A 27,768-nucleotide genomic window follows, 5' to 3' on the forward strand; every position below is an offset into this window, starting at 1 on the left:
AAAGAGGGGATGAGAAGGGAGGGAGACAAAGACAAGACGAGACGAGACGAGACGAGACGAGACGAGATGAGATGAGATGAGATGAGGATCACGGCAGCTCCCTAAACCATGCTAGGGGTTCATTCTACACGTAGTAGCAAACTACTGAAGAGCTTTAAGAAGGAGACTAACATGCTCTCATCTACATCTTAGAAACAAAATCTGAGTAAAAGAATGGCAAGTTGAGCAACAGTAGAGAGGCACATGCATTAGTTCAAGTGAGACAAGATTATGGCCTGGATTGGGGTGACAGCAGTGAGAATGGAAAGATATGGATGGCTTTAAGAGATTTTGGGAAGTAGGATGGACTTTGGGATTGAGTGGTCAGAAAAAGAGAAAATTTTTTAAAGTGGAAGGTAGAATTGTCTTCTAAAATAAGGAAAACAAGCAGAAGAATGAATTTGAAAGGCTGGAGGAATAAGGAGTTTAATTTTGACATGCTAAATTTCAGGAGCTGAGAGGAGACACAAACAATGGTTTCCAGGAGGCAGTTGTATATGTGGGACCAGAGCTCTGGGCTAGAGATACCAATGTGAAGCTCATCAACAGGTAGCGGTCCCCAGTGCCAACTCCGCCAAAAAATCTGCTTTTCTGCTCTTAGTCCTCACATCCCCAAACAAGCCTCAAACTCCCTTCCTGGTCCAGAATCTTTCCAAAAGAGCTAGGAAAACAACCTGAAAGTAAAGTATATCTCTTTCCCAAATTTTTACCTGTTTTAACTAATCCCACCCCCACCACAGAAAACCTTCCATAACTCCATCCTGTCTAGGAACCTCAAATATATTTCATAAACCAGCCCTACTCCCAATGTAGCTCTGTGTTCATTGTGAGGTTCAAGAAAGTATGTGTCATGTTAATTTCTGATTCCACACTTCAGGGAATTTGTGTGAGGGACTGTATAGCTTTCCCAGATCCATGAATGCTGGTTAATGAGCTGAAGCCTGGAGGATGTGGTTGAAAAGTGGTGGGTATCCAGTAGTAAGATGCAGATTGTACTTCTAGTCTTTCCAGCCATGTGTGATTTGAGAAAATCATTTAAATTCTCTGTTTCGGGTCTGTCACCTACAGTTCAGGAAAAAAGAAAAAATGATACCAGCCCCACCCCTGTCTCATCTTTCCAGGGTTGCTGTGACACTGGAATGAGATTATGAGTTTAGGAAACTTTCAGGGGCTAGAATGATACAAAGCATAATTAATTTTACATCTCAGACTAACCTGATATAAAATCACCACTAACACTGTCTGTAAAGAACTTAGCTCAGTGCCTGGGATGCAGTAAGTGCTCAATGAATGTTAACTATTAGCATCCCTGCTCTTTGTGTTCCCAACTAGCCAGGGATGACGGTGGCAGTCTGTTATTGGCTGAGAAATCTTTTCATTAGGTAAAAACCACTTAGCGGTACTGCCTTCTGAATTGTCACCAACCATTCAGTAGATCCTAGATCTAATGTAATCTAGAATGTAAGTCATTCTCCAACTGTCAAAATAACCACTCAGTGAATGCTTTCCATTTCCACATTTCTATAGCTCAAAGCTGCTGATCACAACAACCAGACCAAGCTGGTGATGACGGCTGAGTGATGAAACAGTGACCACAGGGCAAGATGAAGTTAGTGTAATAAAGATGGGAGGGGTTGAAGGAAAGTATAAGTAACTGTCAGGGAGTTCACAGCAAACCTGAGCACACTGTCTTCCTGAACTAAGGTGGAGAGTCCTGTCCCCACAGCCCTGGCCTGAAAAACTCCATGGGGAGATAAGTCCTAAGCCTGGAGCTCCCTTTCCCACCGACAGTTTAACCACTTTTAGGGAGATGGGCTTTTAGGGACAGCAAATAGAGGGACCTGGATCCAGAAGTCCAGGAACTAGGCTTCCTTGTCCTTCCCTAAGAGACCCCAATAGAGGCATAGTCCCCCACCCTCCCTGCAGCAGAAGGGCCTCCATCTGCCTATCTGGAGCCCTCTTCCTCCTTCCTGTTTATGCCCAGAGCTGCTTTTCAATCCCACTGCGTGCCCCCATGCCTAACCATACCCACTGATTCTCCTAGGTGTTCCTGAGGAAAATACTGAGCTGACAGCTCCATATTCTGCTGGTCTTCCGCACCTCACAAGGAAAGATTTAGACGGCTATGAAATTTATCCTCTGTTTGAGTGTCCTTGCTGGTATGTATCCATGACTTTCTACTCTGTCCTATAAGGCACAGGTTAATATAGGATGGAGTGAGGCAGAGGCAGGATGTGTGGAAGGTGCAAAAGAAGAGTCAAGAGAAACTGTCAGAAGCATAATTAGGGGTCTCCCCTCTCAGACCCCAAAGGCTCTCGGGACAGGCTGAGTCCCCAGTGTTAAGCTATGGGGTAGGTTATGGTGTACACCTGCCTCAGAGAATGCTCAACAGTGAGTGTTCCACCCTGGTTATTCCAAAATGTGGGCTTCATCACACAGCGGGCAAGCCTAGTGTACTCCCAAGGACAGAGTACTCATTTTGACATCTGATATGCCCCCTTTTTCAAAAGCTTAGAGACCCAGAATGCAGGGAATGGAGAACGTGGGAGCAAAAGATCAAATGCTAGGGCCCCATGTCCTACACTTCCTGACTACCATGACGTTCTTCTGATGGCAGAATTGGCTGGTCAGGCCTTTCCCACCACACCCTGACTTGCCTAGGTTGCATCACAAATTAGCTGTGTGAGCTTAGACAAGTTAATTAATCTATCTGTGCTTCAGTTTCTACAGTCAAAATGGGGATATTACTACCTACATTATAGAGTCATTGTGAAGATTAAATAAATCCACGTAAAGCACTTAGAACAAGAGCTCAATGTCTCTTGTCCTCAATAACACTCCACCCTTTCTTCCTTGGGGTTTCTAACTGTGACCACACAGAGAAGGGTGTGGTGAGGCACAGGACTGGGCTTGGAGAGGACTAACATAAGAACCAAGGGCAGCTGAGACAAGAACAATATTTCTGATACGAGAATCAGCCTTCCTCCTCTTTATTCTCTAGTTTTTTTTAATAATATAATTCATTTATAAAAGCACTGCATGTTCATACTAGAAAATTTGGAAATATTAAAAAGTAGAAACAATGCTAATGCATTGTCTGAATTTACTCCCAGGTTTTATTTATTTTTAATGGTTTATTTTTGTTTCTTTACTTGTTTTTAGACAATTAGATTACTGGATTAAATGTACATTTTTATTTTTTAACTTAAAGGTTATCAATATTTCCTTTGCTGTTTAATATTCATTACAAATACAATTTTAATGTATATGACATTCCATTTGTTCATATACTTTTGTATTTCAATGTCCAACATTACTTCATTGGACACTCATATTTCAACCATTTAGCTATTATAAATAGTGTTAAAATGAGCACATTTATTAATAATCTTTGTCTACATCTGATTATTTCTTTAGAATCAAGAATTCTTGGCTTTGGAAATATTAGGTCAAAGTTGACGAACCATTGACAATTCTTGATGCCCATTTCTAAATTGCTTTTCAAGAAAATAGAATAAATTCCCATTCCTATAAGCAGTAAATGAGAGTCTCTCTCACTGTACCTTCTTAGACTGAATATTACCAATATTAAACAAAAATGATTCGTATAAATATTAGATGAAACACTATGTCATTTTGATTTACATTTTTATTCGAAAAAAATGTCAGACATTTTCACATTTCCTGGCCAACTGATTACTTCTTTAAAATCATCCATATTTCTATTCAACTAGGAAGTAGTTGATTGTCTTATTCGTTCTAAGAACATCTTATATATGTTTCTCAGGGACATTTTTCCCCGCTCACTCATCTGTGCAGAAAGAAGACCACGCCCCCTATCTGGTATACCTCAAGTCTCACTTCAACCCCTGTGTGGGTGTCCTCATCAAAAGCAGCTGGGTGCTGGCCCCCGCTCACTGCTGCCTACCGTGAGTGCCGGGACATCCTTACCCACTACAACAGCTATACTCATTCTGCGCCGGTGGTTCTCAAGTAGAGGCAGCTTCCCCTCCGGTGTATTTCCATTTGGCAAAGGCAGGCACCTTCGGCTGTCACAATGGGATGAGGGATGGGGGGAGGCTGTGCTAAGGGCGCCTACCCTGCGAACAGAGGCCAGGGCAGGGACGCGGCTGAACACCCCACCGCGCACAGAGCAGCCCCACCGCAGAGCAGAACCCGGCCCCACGCGTCAGCAGTGCTGCTCTAGAGGAGCCCCGTTCTACGTACTATGCCTCCTCAGTCTCCCATCGGTTTTTCAAGTTTTTTACTGGCAATAGGAATGTGTTTTGTCAGTTAAGGGACCAGCAGGTAACTGATGGTACACTCAAATTTGATTAAGTTGAGGAGAGTTTATAAAAAGAACTAATGACAAAGGTATGGTCTCGTTATAGGGAAAACACAGGGAATAGTTCAGTCCCCCCGCGTTTAGTATTAGAAAGGTGCAGTTACTACCCCTAGACCTAAAGCGGCGGGGGAGAGAATGTTTACAAGGGGGGAGGGGGAAAGAAAGAGAGAGACAGAAACGGAGAGAGAGAGCGCGCTGTGCGCTGTGCGCAGGGACTGCCTGATAGGGGCTGTAACCTTTGGTCAAGAGACAGCCAACAGCCACGCCCTGTGGCAATCTTACAGGAAGAAAGATGGGAGGATATATACTCCAACCTCTCCCTTCTCCCTCCCCTTACTTTCTGGTGCTTCTTATTGGCCAAATACCAATCAAACGCTAGAGGACCAGAAAGCCCACTGACTTAATCCACATATATCACCTTCCCAAGTACAGGGCAGGATGAAAGAGTTGTGAGTAGATCTGATGAAGCAAACAAGAGATATCCAACACTCAAGTCACCTCATTCTCTTACCTCCACCGGAATGGAAACGCCCAATCTGATAGGCTGGAGCTGGAAGGAGGGAAAATAATATTTCTACGCCATGCGTCCTTTTCTTCTCCACTACATTAAGGACACTACATGAAAACATAGTGGGTAAAGGCTCCACCACTTAACTGTGTGACATGGGTGAATACTCTTACGTGCCTCCGTTACTTCATCTGTAAAATGGGGATTCAAAATAGAATCCACCTCACAGATTTGTTGTGAGTGGTAAATGACGTAATCTAGAATCCAGATAAAGCCCTTGGCAAAGTATCTGGCACACTATAACATTCAACATCAGCTTAGATGATGATGACGATGATGATGATGATTACTTCCAACCCCTTATCCCTCCAGAAACCTGAAAGTGATGCTGGGAAATCTCAGGGTCAGAATCAGAGATGGGACAGAGCAGATAATTGACCCTATCCAGATTGTCCGCTACTGGAACTACAGTCATAGTTCCCCCCAGGATGACCTCATGCTCATTAGGCTGGCTAAGCCCGCCAACCTCAACCACAAAGTCCAGCCCATTCCCCTCGCCACCAGCACCGTCAAGCCAGGCACCGTCTGTATGCTTTCAGGCTTGGACTGGAGCCAAGACAACAGCGGTGAGTACACCTCCCACAGAAAATCAGGGTCATCAGTTATCCCTGAAGAGGAGCACCCATGTCTGTATAGCTGAGAAGGGAGGAGAATGGATGGAGACCAAAGGGAGATACTATATGAGTGGTCTGACAAAAAGAGACCCTCCCAGAAGTCCAAAGCTCCTCCCTTCCTAGGGTGACTAATGCTCCACTGCTTCTTCAGAGCTTTGGCAGAGGGGGCCACCAGGCCACCTGACTCTGCACAGAGGCCACGCCATTCCTGATCGTCAGAGGTACAATTCACATTAAGGAGTCTGTGCTCCTCTCTCCCATACTGGCTCACTTAACATGTGGAGGACACCTGAGAACCTGAGTCAGGTCACCTCTTATGCCTCCAAGAACAGACACAGAGAAGAAAGAAAACTCTGCTTTTTAAAGGGACATAAAGGCTATTTCAAAATCCTCAAGATTAACTCTCATAACCATGCACAAAATCATGTCTTCCCTTTGTCTCATTATTTTCTTCAGACACACACAAAACACCAGTTGAAACAGAAGGTGGTGATTGGAGCGCTAAATAACAATTGTGAAAAAACAAACAATTGTGAACAGGAAGGTTTCTTTTATCCCTGTCTTCCCTCAGGCAGACACCCTGATTTAAGGCAGAACCTGGAGGCCCCCATGATGTCTGATGCAGACTGCCAGAAAACCGAACAAGGAAAAAGCCACAGAAACTCCATATGTGTTAAATTTGTGAAAGTGTTCAGTCGAATTTTTGGGGTAATCTTTCCTCTCTATTCAACTTTCACTTACTTGTATTATATATGTCCAGTTAACTATTTAATCGTGATATTTAAAAAATTGAAAGCCCACAGCTTCGTAAATTTTTGAAAATTTGATAAGGCTGCAGCAAAGCCCCCCATTATCTTCAGTAAAGGGCCCTCCTTAGAGATGTCTGTATTCATTAAAGGGCATCACGCAGTACCTAGAGTTAATAACACTTTGCTAGGTTTTTATTCTCATAGATGCAACTTTGAAACGGGCATTGCTTTTAAAAAATTAATTCAAACTTTTCACAAATTGAAACTGGCTTCACCAGTTCAAACAAATGGAGTTTGACTCATTTTACATGTGAGTTCCAGAAAGGTTTTTCTCTTTCTCAATGTCACGTAAGACTAGATACGACCAAGCTAGATAAATGACTCAAGCTTCCAGTCTCCCAGCTCAGTGCTCTTTTCTTGATGCAGCATGCTACCTCTAGACAGGGCGCATCCACATTGCGGACGAGAGGGCTCCTATAAGGAGAAGATCTGACTGAATCTGTCTCTCTCCCTCTCTCTGCATGATCCCTTGTAGGAGGTGGCCGTTGCTACTGTCATCTGCAAAGGCAAGCTACAGGGGATCGAGGTCGGACACTTCATGGGAGGGGATGTGGGCATCTACACCAATGTTCAGAAATATATCACCTGGATTGAGAACGTCACTAAAGACAAATAAGACCAGACTACTCCGTCTGCATCCCAGTGGCTCTGCCCTGACAACACTAACCACAACTTTCCCCAAATTCAAAATAAAACGTCCAAATAGAAATATTGGGATGTATCACACCAGTATCCTATGTTTTCTTATTTGTGTCTCTGTCCATATCCCATAATGATCTGAAGAACCAAGAACAAAACATGAAATAAGCACTTTCTACACTGTACTGAGTTATATCCATTATCTCATTTAATGCTTATAACAACCCTTTGAGGTTATCGTTTATTCCTACTTTAAAATAAGAAAATTGAGACTAATATAGGTTACTTAACATTATCTATAGCTGGTAAATATCAGAACCTGAAATGGAACCCCAAAATGTCAGATTCTCAGCCCTGTGCTCTTAGCCTCGAAATTATAGGCAAGTCCATGGCATCACAAGAGATGCTGGCTTCTGTTTTCCTGCTACCTCTCTTACCATTCAAAGGGCTTGAAGCTCTCAATTGTGTCTCAGATCTTGGGTACTGAAATAAACTCTCCCAAAATGCAGCAGGCTGAAGGGAGAGAGCTAGCGGATAGGTAGGAGGTTGAAAAGAAATGTCAGGACAGTGACAACAATCACCAATCAAGTCCAAAGGGAGGCCTGGCAGCTCCAGAGCGAGATGAAGCAGTCATTTAGATCCAAGGAGAGCACAGCATCAGGGCAGCAGCAGAGCTTAAGAGGTAGAGATAGCTGAGGGGAGGTGAAAGAAGGGCAGAAATTGGGTTTGGCCTCAGACCATGGGATTAACAAGGTCAAGAAAGCAGGTACCAGTCCTCTGGTTGAGAACTTGGTAAAACATCTCTCCAGATATCCCAGGTCTGGAAGTGATAGAGGAATTCAGGATACCCAAGAGATTTGGTCACACAGGACAAGGAAGGTTAAAGTAATCTCCCAGCAGATGAAGATTCAGGAAACAACCCCACACTATCCTTGAGTAACATTTTCTATTCCCAAGGTTTAAAATACAATCTATACTTTAATGACGTCTGTGTTAGGCAGAATAATGCCCCCAAAATATGTCCACACCCTAATCTTCAGAACCCATGAATATGTTACTTTACATGGAAAATGCAGCTTTGCAGATGTGATTATGCTTATGGATGTTGAGATTATCCTGGATTATCTGGGTGGGACCAATGTAATCACATGGGCCCTTAAAAGTGGAAGAGGAAGGCAGAATATTTGGCCAGAGAGACGTGACAACAGAAGAGGCAGCAGAGATTCAAAGCATGAGATGGACCTACCCCCCACTACAGGCTTTGAAGATGGAAAAAGGGAGCTACAAGGCAAGGAACATGAGCAGTCTCTAGAAACTGGAAATGACCCTCAGCCACCAATTAGCAAAGAAATGGGGACCTTAGTCCTACAATCCTTGACAACTTGATTTTAACCCAGTGAAATCTGTCAAATTTCTGACCTACTACTAGTACTGTAAGATAATAAATTTGTATTGATTTAAGGTAATACATTTTATTGATTTAAGGTGTTTGTGGTAATTTGTTACAGCAGCCATAGAAAACTAATACAACTTTTAAATCCACAGCCCCTAAAAGAACTACTTTTTATAATGGGATTTAAAAACCTTCAATGGTTCCCGATTGCCCTGAGAATAAATTCTAAACTTATTAGAATGGCATCCAAGCCTCCTTGATACTTCCCACCAACCTCATCCCACTCCCGAAGTAGAATTTCTAATATTGTCTTGCCACTTGGCATTGCTTCCTGACCCTGTGAAATGTAAATCAGGTTAAAAAGAATGTCAGAGGAAAACATAAAAAAAAAAGCCCAACGCCCTATTTCCTTTTAAGGTAGCAACCTGGTCAAGGCACAAACTTAACAAAGTTAGATCCATTTTAAAAAAAAATTCCTTGAGTTGAAGTCAAGTCTTCAAGTGTTGAATGCAAAGGCAACAATATTCCAGGCAAAGTACTTCCTCTACTCCCATTGCCTATGACTTAGGCATAAACAAATCATATCAATCACTCTTCGAAGTAGATTGCAAACTGTGCTATGTTCAAATGTGTGAAAACTCCCTTAAATGCTGCCATGCGGCTGCTGTCTCATCAAATGATGCAAAGAACAATTATGCAATAGAAGCAACAAGAAAGATTAGGACTTGTTTAAATCAAAATTACCATCAGTATGACAAAAGATAACTCAAACAGCAGTGTAGATCTGGATCACCATTCAGAATCATCTGTCCTATAGCCTCAGCCAGAGGATGACCAAAAGGAAGTCTGAGAAATGAAAATTAAATCCATAATTCTACCTGTCAGAAAATTATCAATTCTGCAAAACAAGCAAGAACAAACCACAACCTATCTGGAAAGAAAACACAAAAGTTTCAGAATCCAGACGGAAAAAGAAACACTGAATGCACTCTGTGCTCCAAAGCCAATTAAAAGTGACCAATCCCTATTCATTGCCCATTTCCAAAAGCTCACCCAGAAAAGATCACCCAATTTATAATCATAAGAGCTAGCCCTTAAAAAACCTTCTGTAACTCCCCTTCTGTGGACATCACTGATGTTCTGTTCTTGATAAAGTTTTCCCTAGCTGGAACGATTATTAATAAATGACTCTGCTCTTGACATAGGCTTTCCTGATGATTTTGTGCAGATTTTAACAGCTTGTATCTAAAGCAAAGGCTCCACTTATTCACTAGATCTCATCCCCTCTCTTCTAGTCGAGAAAATCACTCTGGTACTATTTCTCTTTTGGTCTCTCGGTCTCTCAGTCTCTCTGTCTCTATGTCTCTGTCTCTATGTCTCTCTCTCTCCCTCTCTCTCTTTCTCTCTCTCTCTCTCTCTCTCCCCCCTCCCATAAGTCCCATCAACACAGAACCACGTTGTTATATCTCCCATTAAAAAACTGTATTTAGATCTCATGTCCCCTGCCCCGGCTGTTATTCTCTCCTGCAATTTACAGCAAAACTCCTTGAAAAGGTTGTCTATTTTCACTTTTTTCCACCAATTCCTCTCCATCCCAGTCTCTTGATCCAACTCAAATCTGGCTTTTGCACAGCACTCCCTCTAAAACTACTCTTTCTAAAGTCACCAATAAGTTGTATATTTCTAAATCCACAAGTCAATTCTCAGCTCTCATTTTACTTGACATTATCAGCATCAATTGAAAATGTTAGTCATTCCCTCTTCCTGGAAACATTTTCTTTACTTGGCCTCCAGGACATCACCTTTTTTCCATCTATCTCACTGGTTACTTCTTTTCAGTCTCCTCTATTGATTCCACCACATTTCTCCAACCTCTTAACATCAGAGTTCCCCAAGTTTTAGCCTTGGCCCTCTTCTCTTATACATATCATCCACTTCCTTAGTGATCTATGCTAGTCTTAAGATTTTAAATATGATATATAATCTAACAGCTCCCAAATATATATATCTCCAGTTTGGACTTTTCCCTTGATGTCCAGTCTCATGTATTTTACTCATATAGTCTACTTTGATATCTAATATATATCTCAAACTTAACATGTTCAAAACTGAACTCCAAGTCTTACCCACAAGTCAACCAGCCTCACCCACGATCTTCCCCATATGAACTGATGACAAGCTGATGACCCTGCAATCTACTCAGGCCAAATTTTGGAGTCACTTTTGATTCCTCTCGTCTCTCATATCTTATATCTAATCTATAGGTAAATCCTGCCAGGTCTATCTTCAAAACATTTCGACAATCTTACCACGTCTCCCTGTCTCCACTGCAACCACCCTGGTAAACCTGGAGCAGTGCAATATCCCCCAACCCATTTTATTCTTCTACTTTTGCCTTACTAAATTTAACCTATTCTCAGTACAACTACCAAAGTGGTCTTTTAAAACCTAAGTCAAGTTTTGTCACTTGCCTCTGCTAAAAACCCTCCAATGGTTCCCCATCTCACTCAGAATAGAAGATAAAACTTGAACAATGGTCTATAAAGTCCCTAAAATCATGGGCTCCATGGCCCCTTTGACCTCAGTGCCCACTACACCCTCTACTCCAGCCACAGTGGCCTCCTCGCTCCTCCTTGAACACATTAGACACTTTCTTACCTCAAACTTTTACACTTTCCCCAGACTCCTGCATGGCTACCTCCCTCACTTCCTAAAATCTTTGTTTAAATATTTTCTTAGTGAAGTCTTGTCTGACTACCCTATTTAAAATTAGGATCCCACTTTTGGTGGAAGTACGTATTCATTTTCTATAAAAATTTGGCAATGCATGTGATAAACCTTCGAATTATGCATATTCTGACTTCTACCTTTAGAGTTTTACAAGGATGTTTGCTGCAGCACTGTAGAGAGCAAAAAACTGGTGGGGTGGGGGCCATAGAGTATCGCTTATTTCTAAAAAGGCAGTACAACCATACACAATAATATGTGTGATCATTTAAAATGGTGTTGTAAAAGAATATGTATTGTCATGAAAATTATAAGCATAAGACTCAGTTTATGAAATAGTATACATGTTATGGTTCCATTTTTGTGCCCATAGCTATTCGTTCAACAATAGCTACTATTCTAAACACTGAAGGCACAAAAGAAAAACAAAGAAAAAGATTCTTGTCCTCAAGGAGTATACATTCTAGTTTAAAGGTACAGGTAGTTAAATTTTAAAATGTATTATGTCAGATAAGTACTATGAAAGAAAACTAAAGTGGAATTGGGAGTACTGGGGTAACATTTCAAACAGAGTACATATTGAGATTCATTTGACAAGGATCCCCAAAACTTGAGCAGGTTCTAAGAATTCTCCTTGGGAATGCAGAAAATAGAGTTGAAAGGTGTTTGGGAAAGGTGGTGTCTGCTCTCCTAGAGATATCATGATAAACAGAGAATAGTGAAAATGCCACGATCAGGAGTGAGAAAGTGAGGATGAGGAATGCGTTTATGACAAGTTGTAATAATAAAGTGGGACAAATGCGGCTCCTGAGCCTGAATGCACCCAGAAGGCGATGACGATGAATGACAAAAGAAGGGAAGAGGGTAAGGGATCCATCCAGGGAACATCCAGCACGTGGATCTCAGGAGTAAGGATCTGGATTGGCTACTGCTCCTGTGGGGATACTGGGAAAACCCAAAGCCAGTTTGCAAAGCTAGGGGCCTTGAAGTGAATGCCGCTGTCATCAGATGTTCCTCCAACTCTTTTACTAGTTCCTCAGAATTATCCAGTGCTGAATTATAAAACCTTATTAAAAGAAAAAAGGCCTGAACTGTTGATTCCTGTTTTTTAAAGTTATCTTTTACCTTATATTCAAGATAAGTTCATCTCAGTGACACTATGCTAAGAAAACTTCAATGAGATTAGTACTCTATTTTTCTTAACCTTTTGTGCACATCTGAATCACCTGAGGAACTTTAAAAGACATAATGCCTGGGCCCTATCTCAGAGATTCTGATGTAATTGCTCTTGGGCAAGACCTGGGCACTTGATACTTTTTAATCTGCCAAAGTGATTCTCATATGCAGCCAAGATTGAGAACCTGAAACTAACTTTCACCATGAAGCTTGTACTGACTAAAGCTTTCCCAGAATTTTACAGCACACTAGAGGCTGCGAAAAATGGTTTTCTAAAAACCCAGTTTTACTAATTGTTTCATACTGCTATATAGAAACACACTAACGTTTGGGTATTGACCTTATATATAGCTACATTTCTAAATTAACTTATTTCCTAAAATTGTTTAGATTATTGGGATTTTCTATGTAGACAATCATATCCTCTTAAAATAATGAGTTTTATTTCTTCTTTTCCAATACTTATATCTTTAATTTCTTTAATGTGTCTTTAAGTGTAAAATTCAGTGGTTTTTCATATAGTCACAGACTTAAGCAATTATTACCACCATCTAATTTTAGAACATTTTCATGACCCTGATAGAAAGCTATACCCATAAGTAGTCACTACCCAATACCTCTATTCCCCAGCACCTGGAAACCACTAATCAACTTTCTGGTTCTATAGATTTGCCTATTCTGGACCTTTCATACAAAGGGAATCATATAACATGCAGTCTTTGTGACAGGCTCCCTTCAGTTAGCATAATGCTTCAAGGTCTATCTGTGTTGTAGCATGTATCAGTACTTCTTTCCTTCTTATGGCTGAATAATATTCCATCGTATGAATATGTGTGTGTATGTACACACACACACACACACACCACATTTTGTTTATCCATTCATCGGATGATGGACATTTGGGTTGTTTCCACTTCTTGACTATTATGAACAGTGTTGCCATGAACATTCATTGGTAAATTTTTGTGTGGACATATATTTTAATTTCTCTTGGCTACATACCTATGAGAGGAATTGCTGGCTCATATGATAACTGCATTTAACATAAAATGTAGAAGTTCTTGAAGTCACTCCACTAGCTCCCACTAAAGGAAAGCCCCTCAGCAAAGTTTTCAGCTTTGCTCTTAAAATGCTTATATATTGCTAACGTTTTCTCTTTAATTGAGAGAAAGCTGTCCCCAGTAGTTTCTTTTGTCTTCAATCTATATGCTTAATTTTTTTGGCCTGTTTCTCCTATTTCCATCTTTTTATTGCTTCCTGATACCTTCTGAGAGAGTTCTTTGAGCTGACCTTCCAGTTCATTAATCGACCATCTGCTGTATCAATTCTGCTACTTAACCTCATTGTTGAGTATATTATTTCATCTAATTTAAAAATACACATTTTAGAAGCCAAAGGGAAATCAGACTTTTTCTCACCACAGGACCTATCATCTAGGGCAGGTGTGCGACCTAGAATCAGCCAACCAGAAGCTCTTAGCCAGGGCTTACGTACTATGACGCAAAGGGACACATTCACAGAGGCAGCGGCACTGTCTAGGACATAATGCTGACAGTTGAAATGTGAGTGTTACTGCCAGCATCAGTCCCTCTAGAGTGACTTGGCTGTGTTCTCAGCTGTTTAAACCCTCTTGGTTCCCATTCTGATGTTGACTCTCCAGACTTCCCATTGATTCTAAGAGATAGCCAATTTCCTTCCAATAAATTAATTTCCTCCTTCAGTCATTTCAAGTTGGACACATGAGTTGGGACGTGGGAAAAATACATGAGAGTTAAAGCACTAATTTCTTCCTTCTACATAGTCAGATTCTGTAGACACTGTCATAAGTTATGGTTCAAAAAGTAAAGTGAAAAACATATTACTTGAAGTTACAAAATTAGTAACCAGAAGAATGACAAGTAAATAAAACTAATCAAATATAGGAGAGGGGAATAAATTTGGGGTTAAGTGAGATGATTCCCAAACTTTGATGAATGGGATTCAAAAGTTACAGTTTCAAAGTTGATAAACCAAGTAAGAAAGGCAAAATATTATTTAGAGTTGTGAAAGTAATCACCAGAAGAACTAAGACAAATGGTAACATGTGACCACATCTGGGCAGTGGGACTAATAACAGGGAGTGGAATGGGAAATGCTGCTGTACACTTTCTACCTTTCTGTATTGTTTACATCTTTTTCTAGTCCCCCTCCAGGCTGCACCAGCAGAGATCATACCACGTAACAGAAAGGGAAGTAGTAAGACCTACACACATACATACACACTTATGCACATGAACGTGGATCCAGCTGCAGCTCGGAGAATGCAAACTATAAAAGATTTAATTACAGAAGATTCAATTCAAGAGCACAGATTTGCCTCCAGATTTGTTTTTTTGGATAAAACACAAAGTAGCCTCACATCCATCATGAGCTAAATCACGCACGGAAAAGGAAGGAAATCCAATCCCAAAAGATGACTGGGAAAATGCAAGTGTTTTGTCCCTAAGAAAAGCAAGTCATAGGTACTTCAGTCTGTCATGATTTTGGATCTTGACTCCCAGGCATCCCGCCAACACCAAACATGAAAGATTAGTTGCTTATTTCACCTGTTTAAAAATACTCACAAACTTGAGCTTTCCACAGGCTAATCCCGGCATGAAGTCTTACAAGTATAACAAGAGGAACTTAAGGTTTACTGGTAAAAGCACAAGACTTGGAGTCCAAACATTTGGGACTGTTTTATCTGACTGTTTACTAGTTGATGATGTTAAGCAAATCATCACTCCAGCCTGAGTTTTGTCATCTATAGAATGGGGATAGAATTACTACCTGCATAGAGTTGCTATTAAAATCAAATGAGATAATAGACTACATATAAGAATACCTGATAAAATGTAAAGCCCAATACAAATGTTAGGTTATTATCATTATGACAGTTGGTCACAACAGACAGCTGTATAAAAATAGGCATGGCATAGTGGAAAATTCACTCTACTACTAAAAATATAACCTACAGAAGCATCTCTATACTTGAAAAGGATGAATATTGTCATTTCCAGAAGACAAAGACGGTGCTTGACCTCACACAGCTCACAGTGACAGCAGTGGAGCTATCCCTCCCTTGAACTATGACTAACACCCACACGCGGCTAGCACATACCTCAGTTCACAGCTTTGGATAAGGAAAAGACACGTGCTAGAACATGTTAATGAAAGTAGAAATGAAAAAAAAATTTAAGTATATCAAGTATTGTCCTTTGGATTATAGATCCTTTAGAACTAAACCAAAGGAAATGTGTTCAAATAAGCCTAAAAAGAAGGCTGAGAAAGTATATACAAAAAGGGACAAGATTCAAAGGAGGGAAAGGCAAAGCTAACTCTTTAGGAAAGTAGTGTGATATAAAAGAAAGAGCCTTGGACCAGGAGTCAGAAAACTTAGTTCTGGCTCTCTACGAAACTCTGGGCAGGCCATTGCCCTCTCTGGGCCTCAATTTCTCTATAATATATAAAAGGAGTTAAAAGACTAGTTAACACAGCTAATCAATCATTTAGAAAACATTTATTGTTTATTATGGGCCAGGTAATATTCTAGGCACCAAGAACTTAGGAAGAAACAAAAACAGACACAGTTCCATGGATTTGATGTTCTAGATGATCTCCATCCAACTCAAAGACCCAACATGCTAAAACTCTGACTTTAGGCTGTGGAGAGGCCAAGAAAAAGAAATAAAAGGTACCCAAATTGGAAGGGAAGAGGTAAAATTGTCATTATATGTAGATGACATGATACTATATATAGAAAACCCAAAGGACTACACACAAAAACTATTAGAACTGATATACAAATTCAGCAAGATAGCAGGATACAAGATTAATATACAGAAATTGGTTGCATTTCTTTACACCAATAATGAAATATCAGAAAGGGAAAGTAAAAGAAAAAATCCCTTTTAAAATCACATCAAAAAAATACTTAGGAATAAACCTGACCAAGGAGATGAAAGACATATGCTGAGAACTATAAAACACTGATAAAGGAAACTGAAGATGATTCAAAGAAATGGAAAGATATCCCAGGCTCTTGGATTGGAAGAATTAATATTGCTTAAATGGCCATACTACCCAAAGCAATCTACAGATTTAATGCAATCACTATCAAATTACCCAAGACATTTTTCATAGAACTAGAACAAATAATACTAAAATTTATATGGAAACACAGAAGACCCAGAACTGCCAAAGCAATCCTGAGAAAAAAGAACAAAGCCGGAGGCATAACCCCCCCAAACTTTAGACAATACTACAAAGCTACGGTAATCAAAACATCACGGTACTGGCACAAAAACAGACATATGGATCAACGGAACAGAACAGAGAGTCCAGAAATAAACCCACACACCTATGGTCAATAAGCTTTGACAAAGGAGGCAAGAATATACAATGGAGAAAAGACAGTCTCTTCAGCAAGTGGTGTTGGGAAAGCTGGACAGCTGCATGTAAATCAATGAAACACTCCCTCACACCATACACACACACACACACACAAACTCAAAAGGGCTTAAAGACTTAAAGATAAGACATGATGTCATAAAACTCCTAGAAGAGAACATAGGCAAAACATTATCGGACATAAATTATAGCAATGTTTTCTTAGGTCAGTCTCCGAAAGCAATAGAAATAAAAGCAAAAATAAACAAATGGGACCTTTCAAACATACAAGTTTTTGCACACCAAAGGAAAACATAAACAAAATGAAAAGACCCTTCAGCCTGGGAGAAAATATTTGCAAACAATGCGACTGACAAAGGCTTAATTTCCAAAATATACAAACAGCTCATACAGCTCAATATCAAAAAAACAAACAACCCAATAAAAAAATGGGCAGAAGATCTAAATAGACATTTCTCCAAAGAAGACATACAGATGGCCAATAGGCACATGAAAAGATGCTCAACATCGCCAATTATCAGAGGACAGCAAATCAAAACTACAATGAGGTATCACCTCACACCTGTCACAACAGACATCATCAAAAAGTCTACAAATAACAAATGCTAGGTAGGGTGTGGAGAAAAGGGACCCCTTGTACACCGTTCGTGGGAATGTAAGTTGTGCTGCCACTATGAAAAAAGTCTGGAGGTTCCTTAAACAACTAAAAATAGAGCTACTAGATGATCCAGCGATCTCACTCCTGGGCATATATCTGGAGAAAACTCTAATTCAAAAAGATACATGTACCTCAATGTTCATAGCAGCACTGTTTACAATAGCCAAGACACGGAAGCAACCTAAACATCCATCAACAGGTAAATGGATAAAGAAGACGTGGTGTATATATATACAATGGAATATTACTCAGCCATAAAAAAAGAATGAAATAATGTCCTTTGCAGCAACATGGATGAACCTAGAGATTATCATACTAAGTGAAATAAGTCAGACAGAGAAAGATAAATATCATACGATATCACTTATATGTGGAATCCAAAAACCGATACAAATGAACTTACTTACAAAATAGAAACAGACTCACAGACATAGAAAACAAACTTATGGTTACCAAAGGGGAAAGGTAGGGGAGGGATAAATTAGGAGTTTGGGATTATCAGATACACACTACTATGTATAAAATAGATAAACAACAAGGACCTACTGTATAGCACAGGGAACTATACTCAATATCTTGTAATAAACTATAATGGAAAAAAACCTGAAAAAGAATATATATACACCCACATATTATGTATGCTGATATATGGATATACATATATATATGTATGTTGATATATGGATATATATATGTATGTATCTGAATCACTTTGCTATACACCAGTAACTAACACAACATTGTAAATCAACTATACCTCAATTAAAAGAAAAAGTATTAAATGTTCCAAAAAAGAGGGGGAAACCCACTGTTGGGCAGTAGCCGACCCAATTCAGAGGTTGATATACCAAGCTGTTGGGTTCTCGGTAGCAGGAGGTACTATAATTAAGATGTGATCATGTTGGCTAGCGAGAACAATGAGTAAGCTGGCTCCATCTGAAGTTACTTCTGCAAGGGTCACTATGGGAAAAAGGTTAACAAAGTCCTTTCTCCCCCTGCATGAGAATTTGACCTTCAGTTAAACATAAATATCTTACGGAGACCTCCTGCTTCCTTGAGCGTGATGGATGACTCTTAGGTGTGTATCCCTTGGCTCAACCCTGAGAGCTATGTCTATGAAATTATTACAAGAGAAATTGGATCCTTTGGGACATGAGGCTTTTATTTTAGGGCAGCTTCCACCCTTACCCAAATGTGGATCTCTTCTCCTTGCACCTGAACTGTATAACTGGCAGCAAGGACTCTGCAAAAGAAGAAGGTCTGACACTTCCCTGCTGGTGAACTGGATCCTTGAACTATACCCATCTGAGTACACTGGTGCCTGAGTGGCCTAAGACAGTCTTGTAAGTCTGACTATTTACCGGAAGCCAAGAAGACCCACTTGTGGGTGTGCTGCAGCTGTAAGTCCAAACTCCACTACCTGGCAGATCTGTAGGGAAAGTTTTAGGGCAAATAGTCAAAGCAAAAGGGTGACTTAGTTTATTTGATGAAGGCTTTAAATAATGAGATCAGTCACGGATCAATAGGAATTACAAACTTTGAATTGTTTTCAAAAGAGTACCACTATTGCTTAGGAGGAACAAAGAAGAAAACTTTTATTTCTTGGACTTTTTTCAGTGCTTATTATGTTCCCAGCAGTGTACCAGGCATCACAAATCTCAGGCTAATCTTTAAAACAGTTCTAGGAGGGAGATCTGGTTATTCCTACATACAGGTGAGGAAAATTAAGATCAAAGAGAGTAAGAGACTGGCAAGCGTCACAGAAAATCAGTGGTTAAGTTGGAACGTCTTTCTGAGACTGAGCTCTTTCCAGTACACTAGGCCGCCCCTCATTGGTTCATTCATTCAATAAATTGTTATTATCAGCCAGTCACTTATACGTTAGGTGCTGGGGAAACAAAGAAGAATCACCCACAGCACAACCTGCCTTCAAAGAACACACAGAATAGTGGGAGAGACAAATAGACTATTAGATCAGTGTATTACGTGCTATAATAAGGAAAAACAAAGGGTACATTGGGAGTGTTCAGGAGGGGCTTTTAACACAACCTTGGATATTCACGAAAGGCTTCGTTAAGGAGACATATAAATTATCTCTTGAGGATGCAAAGGGGTTATCCAAGCAAAAGGCTAGAGTGGGAGGGAGAAGGATATTAGAACAGGGGGAGAACTCTACGTGAAGACTCAGAGGTGACAAAGATTGTGGTAAATTCAGAAAACAGAAGAATGGGGGGATGCAAGGAGAGGAAGAAGTGGCGAGAGATAAAACTGGAAAGATAAGTAAGAGACAGATCATGAAGTATCTACGCCATAGGTACAAATTTTGGACATAAATAATCATTACAGTAATTTGATCTAACATTTTAGGAAAACACACAGAATAAGTCCTTAACTTTATCTGAGAAAGTCAGAGAAAGTTTCCTGGAGGAGACAGGTCTTGAAGGATAAGAGAACTTAACAAAGCTGGCAAGTGAGAAAGGGAATTCTAGGCAAAGAAAGCAGCTTATGCAAGAGTGTAGCAGCTAGAAGAGTATGGCATATTTGGGAACTAAAGTAGTTCAAGGTTCTTTTGAAAAAGTAAGGAATTGGAAGATGAAACCAGATAGGAAAATAGGGCCCAAGTGATGAATGGCTTCTCATTCCAAGCTAAGGTATTTGGACTTTATCCAAAGCAATGGAGAGTCACTGCAGGATTTTAAGAGAGGAGCGCCATGATTGTATGTCCACTGTATGAAGCCCACATCCCAGTAACGTGGAAATGCTTTGCTGGAAGGGGATGGAATTGGGAACAGGACACTAGTTAGAATCCTGCTGCAGTCACTCTGATGGGTTGAAAAGAGCAGAAAAAGAGACAGGGGGGCATTTGAGAGCAAAATGTTTAGAGTACAACCAAAGGGATCTAGTGACCAAATGAATATTAAAGCTGAAGAAGAAGGAAGAATCTGGGATGATTTCCAAAATTCTAGTGCACTTGAGAACACACAACACTTAACATATCTTTTAAAAAGACAAGAAGCATAGGCTGAAATAGGATTAGACATTCAAGAGATTTTAGGTGGAAGGGAGCAAAGGAAGGTGAATAGAGTATTCAGACAGCAATGTAGGTCTGATACCTATAAGAAGGGAGGGAGAAGGAAGAAGAATTGGATAGGAAGAGCCCTAGACTGCAACACAGTTCCATAAAAGGTTCACCCAAGCTGATGGAGAGTGCTTGGGCCAAAATTGCCTGTTGGAAGAGTCTCATGTCTCAGTAGAACAGAGCTACCTTAGTACTCCACAGTCTCCATCACTGGCTGACAGCAACCTGCAGGAAGTGTGGAGCTCAGCAGCTGGAGCCCTCAGTCAACTTTGCTCCCCACAGCAGAAGTGAGCAGTACATTTTCATGGCTGCCAGAAAAGGGAACTAGAGACAAAGATCACCTGTGCCAGAACCCTCTGGTGATAAGAGGATTCCTTTATCATATTTGAAGCATCTGTTTCAATGATGTAGACATGGAATACTCATTTCTGTGTCTTTATTACCCACTAGATGCAATGTTGTTGAAAATAAGAACTGATCTAGTACAGTGTTTAGTGCAGAGAGAATGTTATATAAATGTCTGTGGTATGAATGAATGAACTAGAATCAGGATAATCCAGAATCAAAATGGAGTAAGAAATTTATTTATTCCTGAAATATTACAGCAGCGTCCGACAGGTAGTCAGAACCCATCTCTTTCTCAAAGAGATCTGCCAGCTGAGCAGTAAGGGTACAAACCTGAGCAACCAAGAAAACTTCAGAAATCATCCCTCTGTGGCTGTGAGTACCCTATTTAGCAACAGATAGATACCCAGGCTAGACGGAACATGTCAAGAAAGTCTACTCATGAACATCTGATAATATATTTTTCAGGGTTAACCTGGAAATATTGCCCTGGTCATTGGGCGAGCTCCACCAAGTTACACGGACAATTTAATTATAGTGTGGGCAACAAAATTTACTCACTCTGCAAACTAAGATATGTAGAGAAAAAATAAGGTTCCTAATTTTGTCTAAAAGTATTAGAGTTTTTCTCCTGAGTCTCCACCTGTGGTTGAGAGAAGAGTTTAATCCAATGGGATAATGCAAAGAATATCTTCAGAAAAATGTTCATTTTCTACAGATTTAAAAATAAAAACCTCTGAGACATCCTCCCCATGCCATGCTTCTCTCCTTTAATTAGGGTCCAGGTGTGTACGGGGAGAGGGTTGAGGTTAACTACACCACACTGATGGCGGAGAAGTGTCATGTCCTCTCCTTCAGTGTCCTCGTCTCCTTGGGCTTCCAGGGAGAGGCCTTGTCCCTTGGTTGCTGCTAGCCCTGCCAGCATTCAAGGCTGAGTCTGTGCCTGTGCTTTGCTCCTACTGACTGCAAACAGGGAGCTTTCAGCCAGTCCTCAAAGAGGAGGAAAACCAGGACTCTCACCTACCCTACTTGCAATCCCTTTTCTTTCTCCCTCTTCTCCTTCCCACCATCCCCTGGGGGCTGAAAACAGTAGGCTTTCCCTTATATCATGTCCCCTCATACCAACAGCAACAATAAATTTCATGGATTCAGTGTCATAAGAGTAGGACTCCAAGAGGTACATACTTCCAGCTCAACCCTTGATAGGTTAAAATACTAATAGCTAATATTTGTTATGCATTTACTATGCTTTAGTTGCTAAAACACTTTCTATACGTTTAATCCTCACACCAATCCCATGAAGGATGCCTATTCTATAGCAAAGGAAACTGTGAAGTCCAAGGAGGTTTAGTAACTTGCCAAAGATCATGCATCTAATAAGTGGTGGGGTCAGGATTTGAACCCTAATGTGTGATTCCAGAACTAACATTCTTAGCCACTACATTATACATTTTTCTAGTCCAGCAAAATGTAGAAATACCAGAAAATAATACACAAGAATCAGCAGCACTTGTTGGAGTTTATAAGGTCACTTTTGCTTTCTTAAAACAGAACTTCTTGCAGATTATGAACAAATAACATTGACTTTCCTTTCCACTTATCCCAAATCAAGAAAAATCACAAACACAACTTGCAGATCCTCTAGATAGCCCTGTTCATCAACAGTTGGGAAATATCAGGGATATTGTATTGGTATAAGGTAAAGAGCACTGATAAGCACTGAAACTGTTTAAGAAATGTTGGAATGTAATTTTGGGGGGTTTTTGGTTTCGTCTGGTTTTTTTTCCATTCATAATCCTCCTGGGACCAAACTATGGTTCAATCCCATTAACTGTTAGGAGCTATGAACTCAGCCTAAGAGGTCAGAGAGTATCAAAAACGAGTAGTTCCACGAGACACGGAACATAGGGGGCCCTGGAGGAAACTTGGAAGGTTTCAGGAGGTACTGTCATAAGTTGCTGTTGATTCCTGTGCTAAAGCCCCCCACAATACACCGAAGAACAGATGTGCGTGGCACAGACACGTGGCCTTAGGAACAAGCTCCAGCGTGTAACTGGACTCCAAATGCGGGGACAATTCTCATTCCCATACTTTGACCCTGGTCACAGTGGGGGAACCAAGCCATGCTCTGGTCCTTTGTGCATGAAACAACTAGATTTAAGAGTCTTAAGGGATTTAGCAACTAAAGTTAATTTATTGAAAGCAAAACAAAACAAACAAAATGGCCGCTTCCAGGATTTCTCAAAAATGGGAGTGAGGCATTAGGTAGCTCTTCCCCATGACCTGGGACTCGGTGAGGACCTGAAAAATTAAGTATTTTCCCTGGTAGATTCAGAAGACCATATCCTCTCCAAAATAGCTAAACTTCCCTTCAGTGTGCCTCCAGCAACAAGACTCCTTTCCTCGGCAACCCACCCACTACTCAGACCCATATCCCCACTCCCACCCCAGACTTTGATTAAGGGCAGTCCACATATTGATGAAGTCACATAACAAAGTCTCAGCTTTTCCATGTGTCACCTCCAAATTTCTCTGAAAGTGGAAACAGGGGAGGGGTTGGGAATGCCACACCTGTGAATCTGATTTCATTTACTCCCAGGGAAGGAAACTCTGCACTCAGCCAATTGGACTACCACAACAGGCTCCCTATCAGGAAATTCTACATTTTCCATCCATATTCCAGGCTCCAGTGGAATGAACAGTAGTGGTAACTTGAGCAAGTTTGCTGCACCACATCTGAATCTATTACATCAGGGTAGGATTTAATGGAGCCTCAGTAGAAACTCCTCAGTCAGAGGAGGAGCCCTTCAGAAGTTAGCCAAAGGCATCAGGAAACAAACAACAGCCAAGCCAAAATCTCTAGTAAAATGTTATGTTCAATTAAAAGAGAAGAAAATCCCCACACCCAAAGCAGAAGGCAGAATCAGGAACTCAGGTAAGGGCTAAAGAACCAGAAAGTCAGGGCTAGGTAGAGAAGCTGTCAAAGTGACAGGAAGTAGGAACAAGTGTTCAGAGTGGGTGAGGATGAATCCAAGAGCAGGATTTAGGGTGAACACAGCAGACACCAACTGAGACAGCATGGTTATTCCACGGTTAAACTTCCCTGTGCTGAAAAGAAGCACAGATATTTTTATTAATTACAGAAGTACTCGTTTCAGAATCCTTCTTTTTTAGTGAATTATGAATGAATATTAAATCATTCTTATAAGTTTCAGCAGATACCTTTTTGAAAGAGAATTTTAAGTTATGTCAGGATTGGGAATTCTCCTAGCAGCCCCAAGAGGCATGTATCAATTTGAAAGCAAATAATACAGACCAAAAGACATTTTATTCCTATAATTTTGAAAATGAATATATAAATCAGAACAACCCGAGAATTCATTTTTGGTTACATATGACAAAATGCCAAGTAATGTGGTGATCTTTCATGCTATGTCAGAATGTAACCCCTTCATAAAATAACAACAATAATAATAATAGCAGTTTTTATTGATTATGTACTCCATGTGGGACTCTAAGCAGTTTTCACGTGTTAACTCACTCATTCCTTCCAACAACCTATCAAGAAAATACTATTACTATTCCCATTTTACAAATGAGGAAAGTGAAATAGAGAGAGGTTAAGAAACTTCCCCAAGGTCACCCAGTTTGTAAGGGCAGGGTCAGGATTTGAATCCAGGCCGTCTGGTCCACATTCTTAGCCCCAAAACTTTATACCTGAGAGCCCCATTAGTGATAGAAGTCCAGATTCAGAATTGCCATGTGTCCTAAATATGTTTACAAGTTTGAGATCTCAAGGAACAATATTCTCATTGACTTGTCAGCACTGTTCGGTGACAGGAAGGAAATCAATGCCTACATAATTTTATTAAAATAAAAGTGATTACACTTACAAAAAACTGCTTAGGTTTTTTTTTTTTAATAAAACTCTGAAATTTTAAAAGCAGATCTGCATCTTGGTTAATTAAACAAACCAAAAAACTGTTTGGATTTTTACCGAGACTAAAAAATTAAAAATGACTTGAAAATCTACTTTAGCAAAATGATAAAGGAATGCAAAGGACGACTGAAATTGAAGTAAAATGACTTAACCACCAGACTGGATTAGAACCTAGTATCCAAGGGTCTTGATTTTCATTCCACTGCTTGTCATTACACAATGGATTTGTGGAAACTGGTCTCTTGTGGGAATTGCTGTTGCCACACAATTCACGGTCTGTTACACTAACAGCTTCATCTACTGCATGCTGACACAATACACTGAGCTGAAATGACGGCACACATTGTCCCATGAATCTCTAAAACCCCGTGAGGTCAGTATCACAGTCCGCATTTTTAAAAGGGGGAAGAGAGGTAATTAAAGTAACTCACCTAAGGCCAAAAAGTCTTGGAAAATGGACAGAACCAGAATTCAAACCCAAGTCTGTGGGACTGCAATGCTTTTACTCTTTCCCCTCTAGATCAATACATTGCTATCAGTATAAACTTTAAGTTAATAATCAGCTCATTATGTTGAGCTGTTATTAAAATACAACTCCATGTCTACATAGTGAGTGTTTTACCACACTGACACTTTCCAAAGACTATTTCACCCTCTCCAAAACAACCATACAAGGAGAGGCCATGAGAAGTGTCCCCGAGTGGGACAGAATGAAGCAGTAGTGTCTCTCCTACTGATGTGACAGAAGTGGTGCCACGGGAGGGTCAGGAAGAGCCCTGTAATCCTGAGCCAGGTCTAAGGACTCCTAGGCTCCCTCCTGTGCCCGCAGATGCTCTATGGAAAAACGGGTTCCTTGGATCCAGGCTTCAGATGACCAGGCTCACACCAAAGCATCTCCATGAACATCTGCTTCAGCTTATTATTTCCCAGAATGAGAATATATGAGCGGCCAGCAGGATATAACATTGTAATTACCTCTCCAGTCATCATAATCACCTCAGTTGCTGGTAGAAATAACTGGATGTCAAAATTGAAAAGAAAAGAAAGTAAAGTAGGAAGAGAAAGAGGAAGGAAAGGATGATTTTGATGGCCCTCCTGTGGGCCTCAGTACTTGGATCTCTGGAGCTGGTAAAGTTTTGCTGCATCTGCCGCATGTGCCTCCCCAGGGAGAGGATGAGCAGAAAGTAGGAAGCTACAGATACAATTAAGGGAGGGAGGTCCCACAGAGTCCCAAGAACATGGATCAGTTTATATTCATTTCTTTTCTTTCTAAAGGGTTCAGTCACATTCCCCATTCCATCAATTCCACTGAGAACAGAATAGATCTTAAATTCATGGATCAGAGAGACGGCACTGCTACATGGTAAGAGCAGGGCACTAAACAGCATCCATACAACCAACCTGGAAACTCTCCACTTGAGCCACAGGAACGTAGGATGGGAGAAACTGGCGACTTTCAGGCAGTAGAAGACACTGAGACAGGTGGCAAGCCAAATGCTCAGACGGTTTGTAAATGTCCAGAAAATATCACTAATTTGCATGATTGCAAATTATTCATCGTGGAGTTTGGAAGAGAACACCATTAAAACACCATCAATCAAGAGAATCCACAGCAGAACAATCCTGGAGAGACCCAGGTTAGTGATGATGAAGTCAGACAAAGAGGTTCTCTTGTTCTTGAACCAGCTGCTACCATTGACCAGCCCGTGAAACTATTCCCCAGCATTCCCAGAATGAACTGAGTGGCAGTCAGAACCAGAAACCCGCACTCAGTGAGTCCCAGCATGTCAGCTATTAGGCAGACCTGATCTTCGTTCCTTCTGTGGATGAACACTCTCTTGCTAACTTGAAATCTGTTAATCACCTCTAGCTGCTGCTTCTCTGTACCTGTCTCTTGTCTCTGCCCAATTTAGTCTGTTGTGGAGCACAATTTAGCACACCCTCTCTGCTCTTTCAGGTTAGTCTGTCCTCTTCAGAGACGACATGGATTGTCACATTCCATCTATGATCTAAACGCAGAAGCTCTTTGCCAAAATGCAAATAGAGTAGTGTCCAGTGTCACACAGAGAAGGAAGAGATCTGAGTCACAAAGAAGATGCAGGATTTGGACTCAGTTTCAAAGGCAGAAGGGTTCTGAGCCACCCAGAATGGAAAGGCGTGTCACCAGAAGGGTCGCACAGAATCACTCAGAAGAGTGAGAAGTCTTACTCTTCAGGAGGGAGGACTCAGGGACACATACAAAAGGGCGAAATATCAGAATTCCACTATAAGGCACTATCACAGTCACCCTGGAGGGAGGTTTACATTCATAGAAAAGAAAAGGTTCAGTGTCAATGGTCCTGGATTAGAATTAAAAAGCGTGCCTCTTAGAGTATGCCTTACATGAAGGGGCTACAAGCTCTTCCCTAGTGAGCCATAGCATCGGAAATTCTTAACTACCTGAATATTTAATGATAACAATAATGAAGTATCATATGAGCTACTCAAAGTATGGATTTTTTCAGAGGGACGACCACTGTATTGACATGTCAGTGATAGTTCAGGCTGACAGAAAACACACACAGACACTCTCTGTCAACCAAAACAGTGCCTTACAGATTTTGACTATAACCAATAGTAATACTTTTTATATTGTCTTATATATATATATAAAACATATATATGTGTGTATATATACACTTACATGTCACAATCTAAATATTGGGTTGGCCAAAAAGTTCGTTCGGGTTTTCATACGATGTCATGAAAAACCCAAACGAACTTTTTGGCCGACCCAATATATGTATGTAATACTGGAACACAAAGGTTTCACAAAACCATATTTCCCTTTCTACATGTGTGGCATTCTGATATTTTCTGTCCTATTCTATTTCTTTCAATGCTGCTTGTATATCACAAACTTGATTTTACAACCTACCAACGAGTTGTTACAAATACTGTTTGAAAACACTGATCTGAAGGGTAAAGAAAGAAATCCATGCCATCAAGATACAAAACAGAGAGTTCAG

At 40.5% G+C, this 27,768-nt stretch overlaps 2 protein-coding genes across 3 annotated transcripts; one reads left to right on the top strand and one right to left on the bottom strand.

Moving 5' to 3' along the window:
• Positions 1-2,164: 2,164 nt before the first annotated feature.
• PRSS37 (serine protease 37) lies at positions 2,165-6,991 on the top strand. Of its 2 annotated transcripts, none has more exons than XM_059932619.1 (5): positions 2,165-2,198; positions 3,827-3,968; positions 5,265-5,518; positions 6,138-6,274; positions 6,851-6,991. In XM_059932619.1, the coding sequence occupies exons 1-5, from the start codon at positions 2,165-2,167 to the stop codon at positions 6,989-6,991; spliced, it is 708 nt and encodes a 235-aa protein (XP_059788602.1). The 2 variants fall into 2 exon arrangements, with proteins under 2 accessions (XP_059788602.1, XP_059788603.1); XM_059932620.1 differs by having other exon boundaries at positions 5,265-5,515.
• Positions 6,992-25,594: 18,603 nt separating this feature from the next.
• Positions 25,595-26,546, bottom strand: LOC132372238 (taste receptor type 2 member 3-like). Its single transcript, XM_059934395.1, is given in 3 exon segments — positions 25,595-25,776; positions 25,779-26,465; positions 26,468-26,546. Coding segments are annotated over 3 exon segments (948 nt in total).
• Between the last annotated feature and the right edge of the window lie 1,222 nt (positions 26,547-27,768).

This window comes from Balaenoptera ricei, chromosome 9, assembly GCF_028023285.1.
Source record: "Balaenoptera ricei isolate mBalRic1 chromosome 9, mBalRic1.hap2, whole genome shotgun sequence".
Lineage (NCBI taxonomy): Eukaryota > Metazoa > Chordata > Mammalia > Artiodactyla > Balaenopteridae > Balaenoptera > Balaenoptera ricei.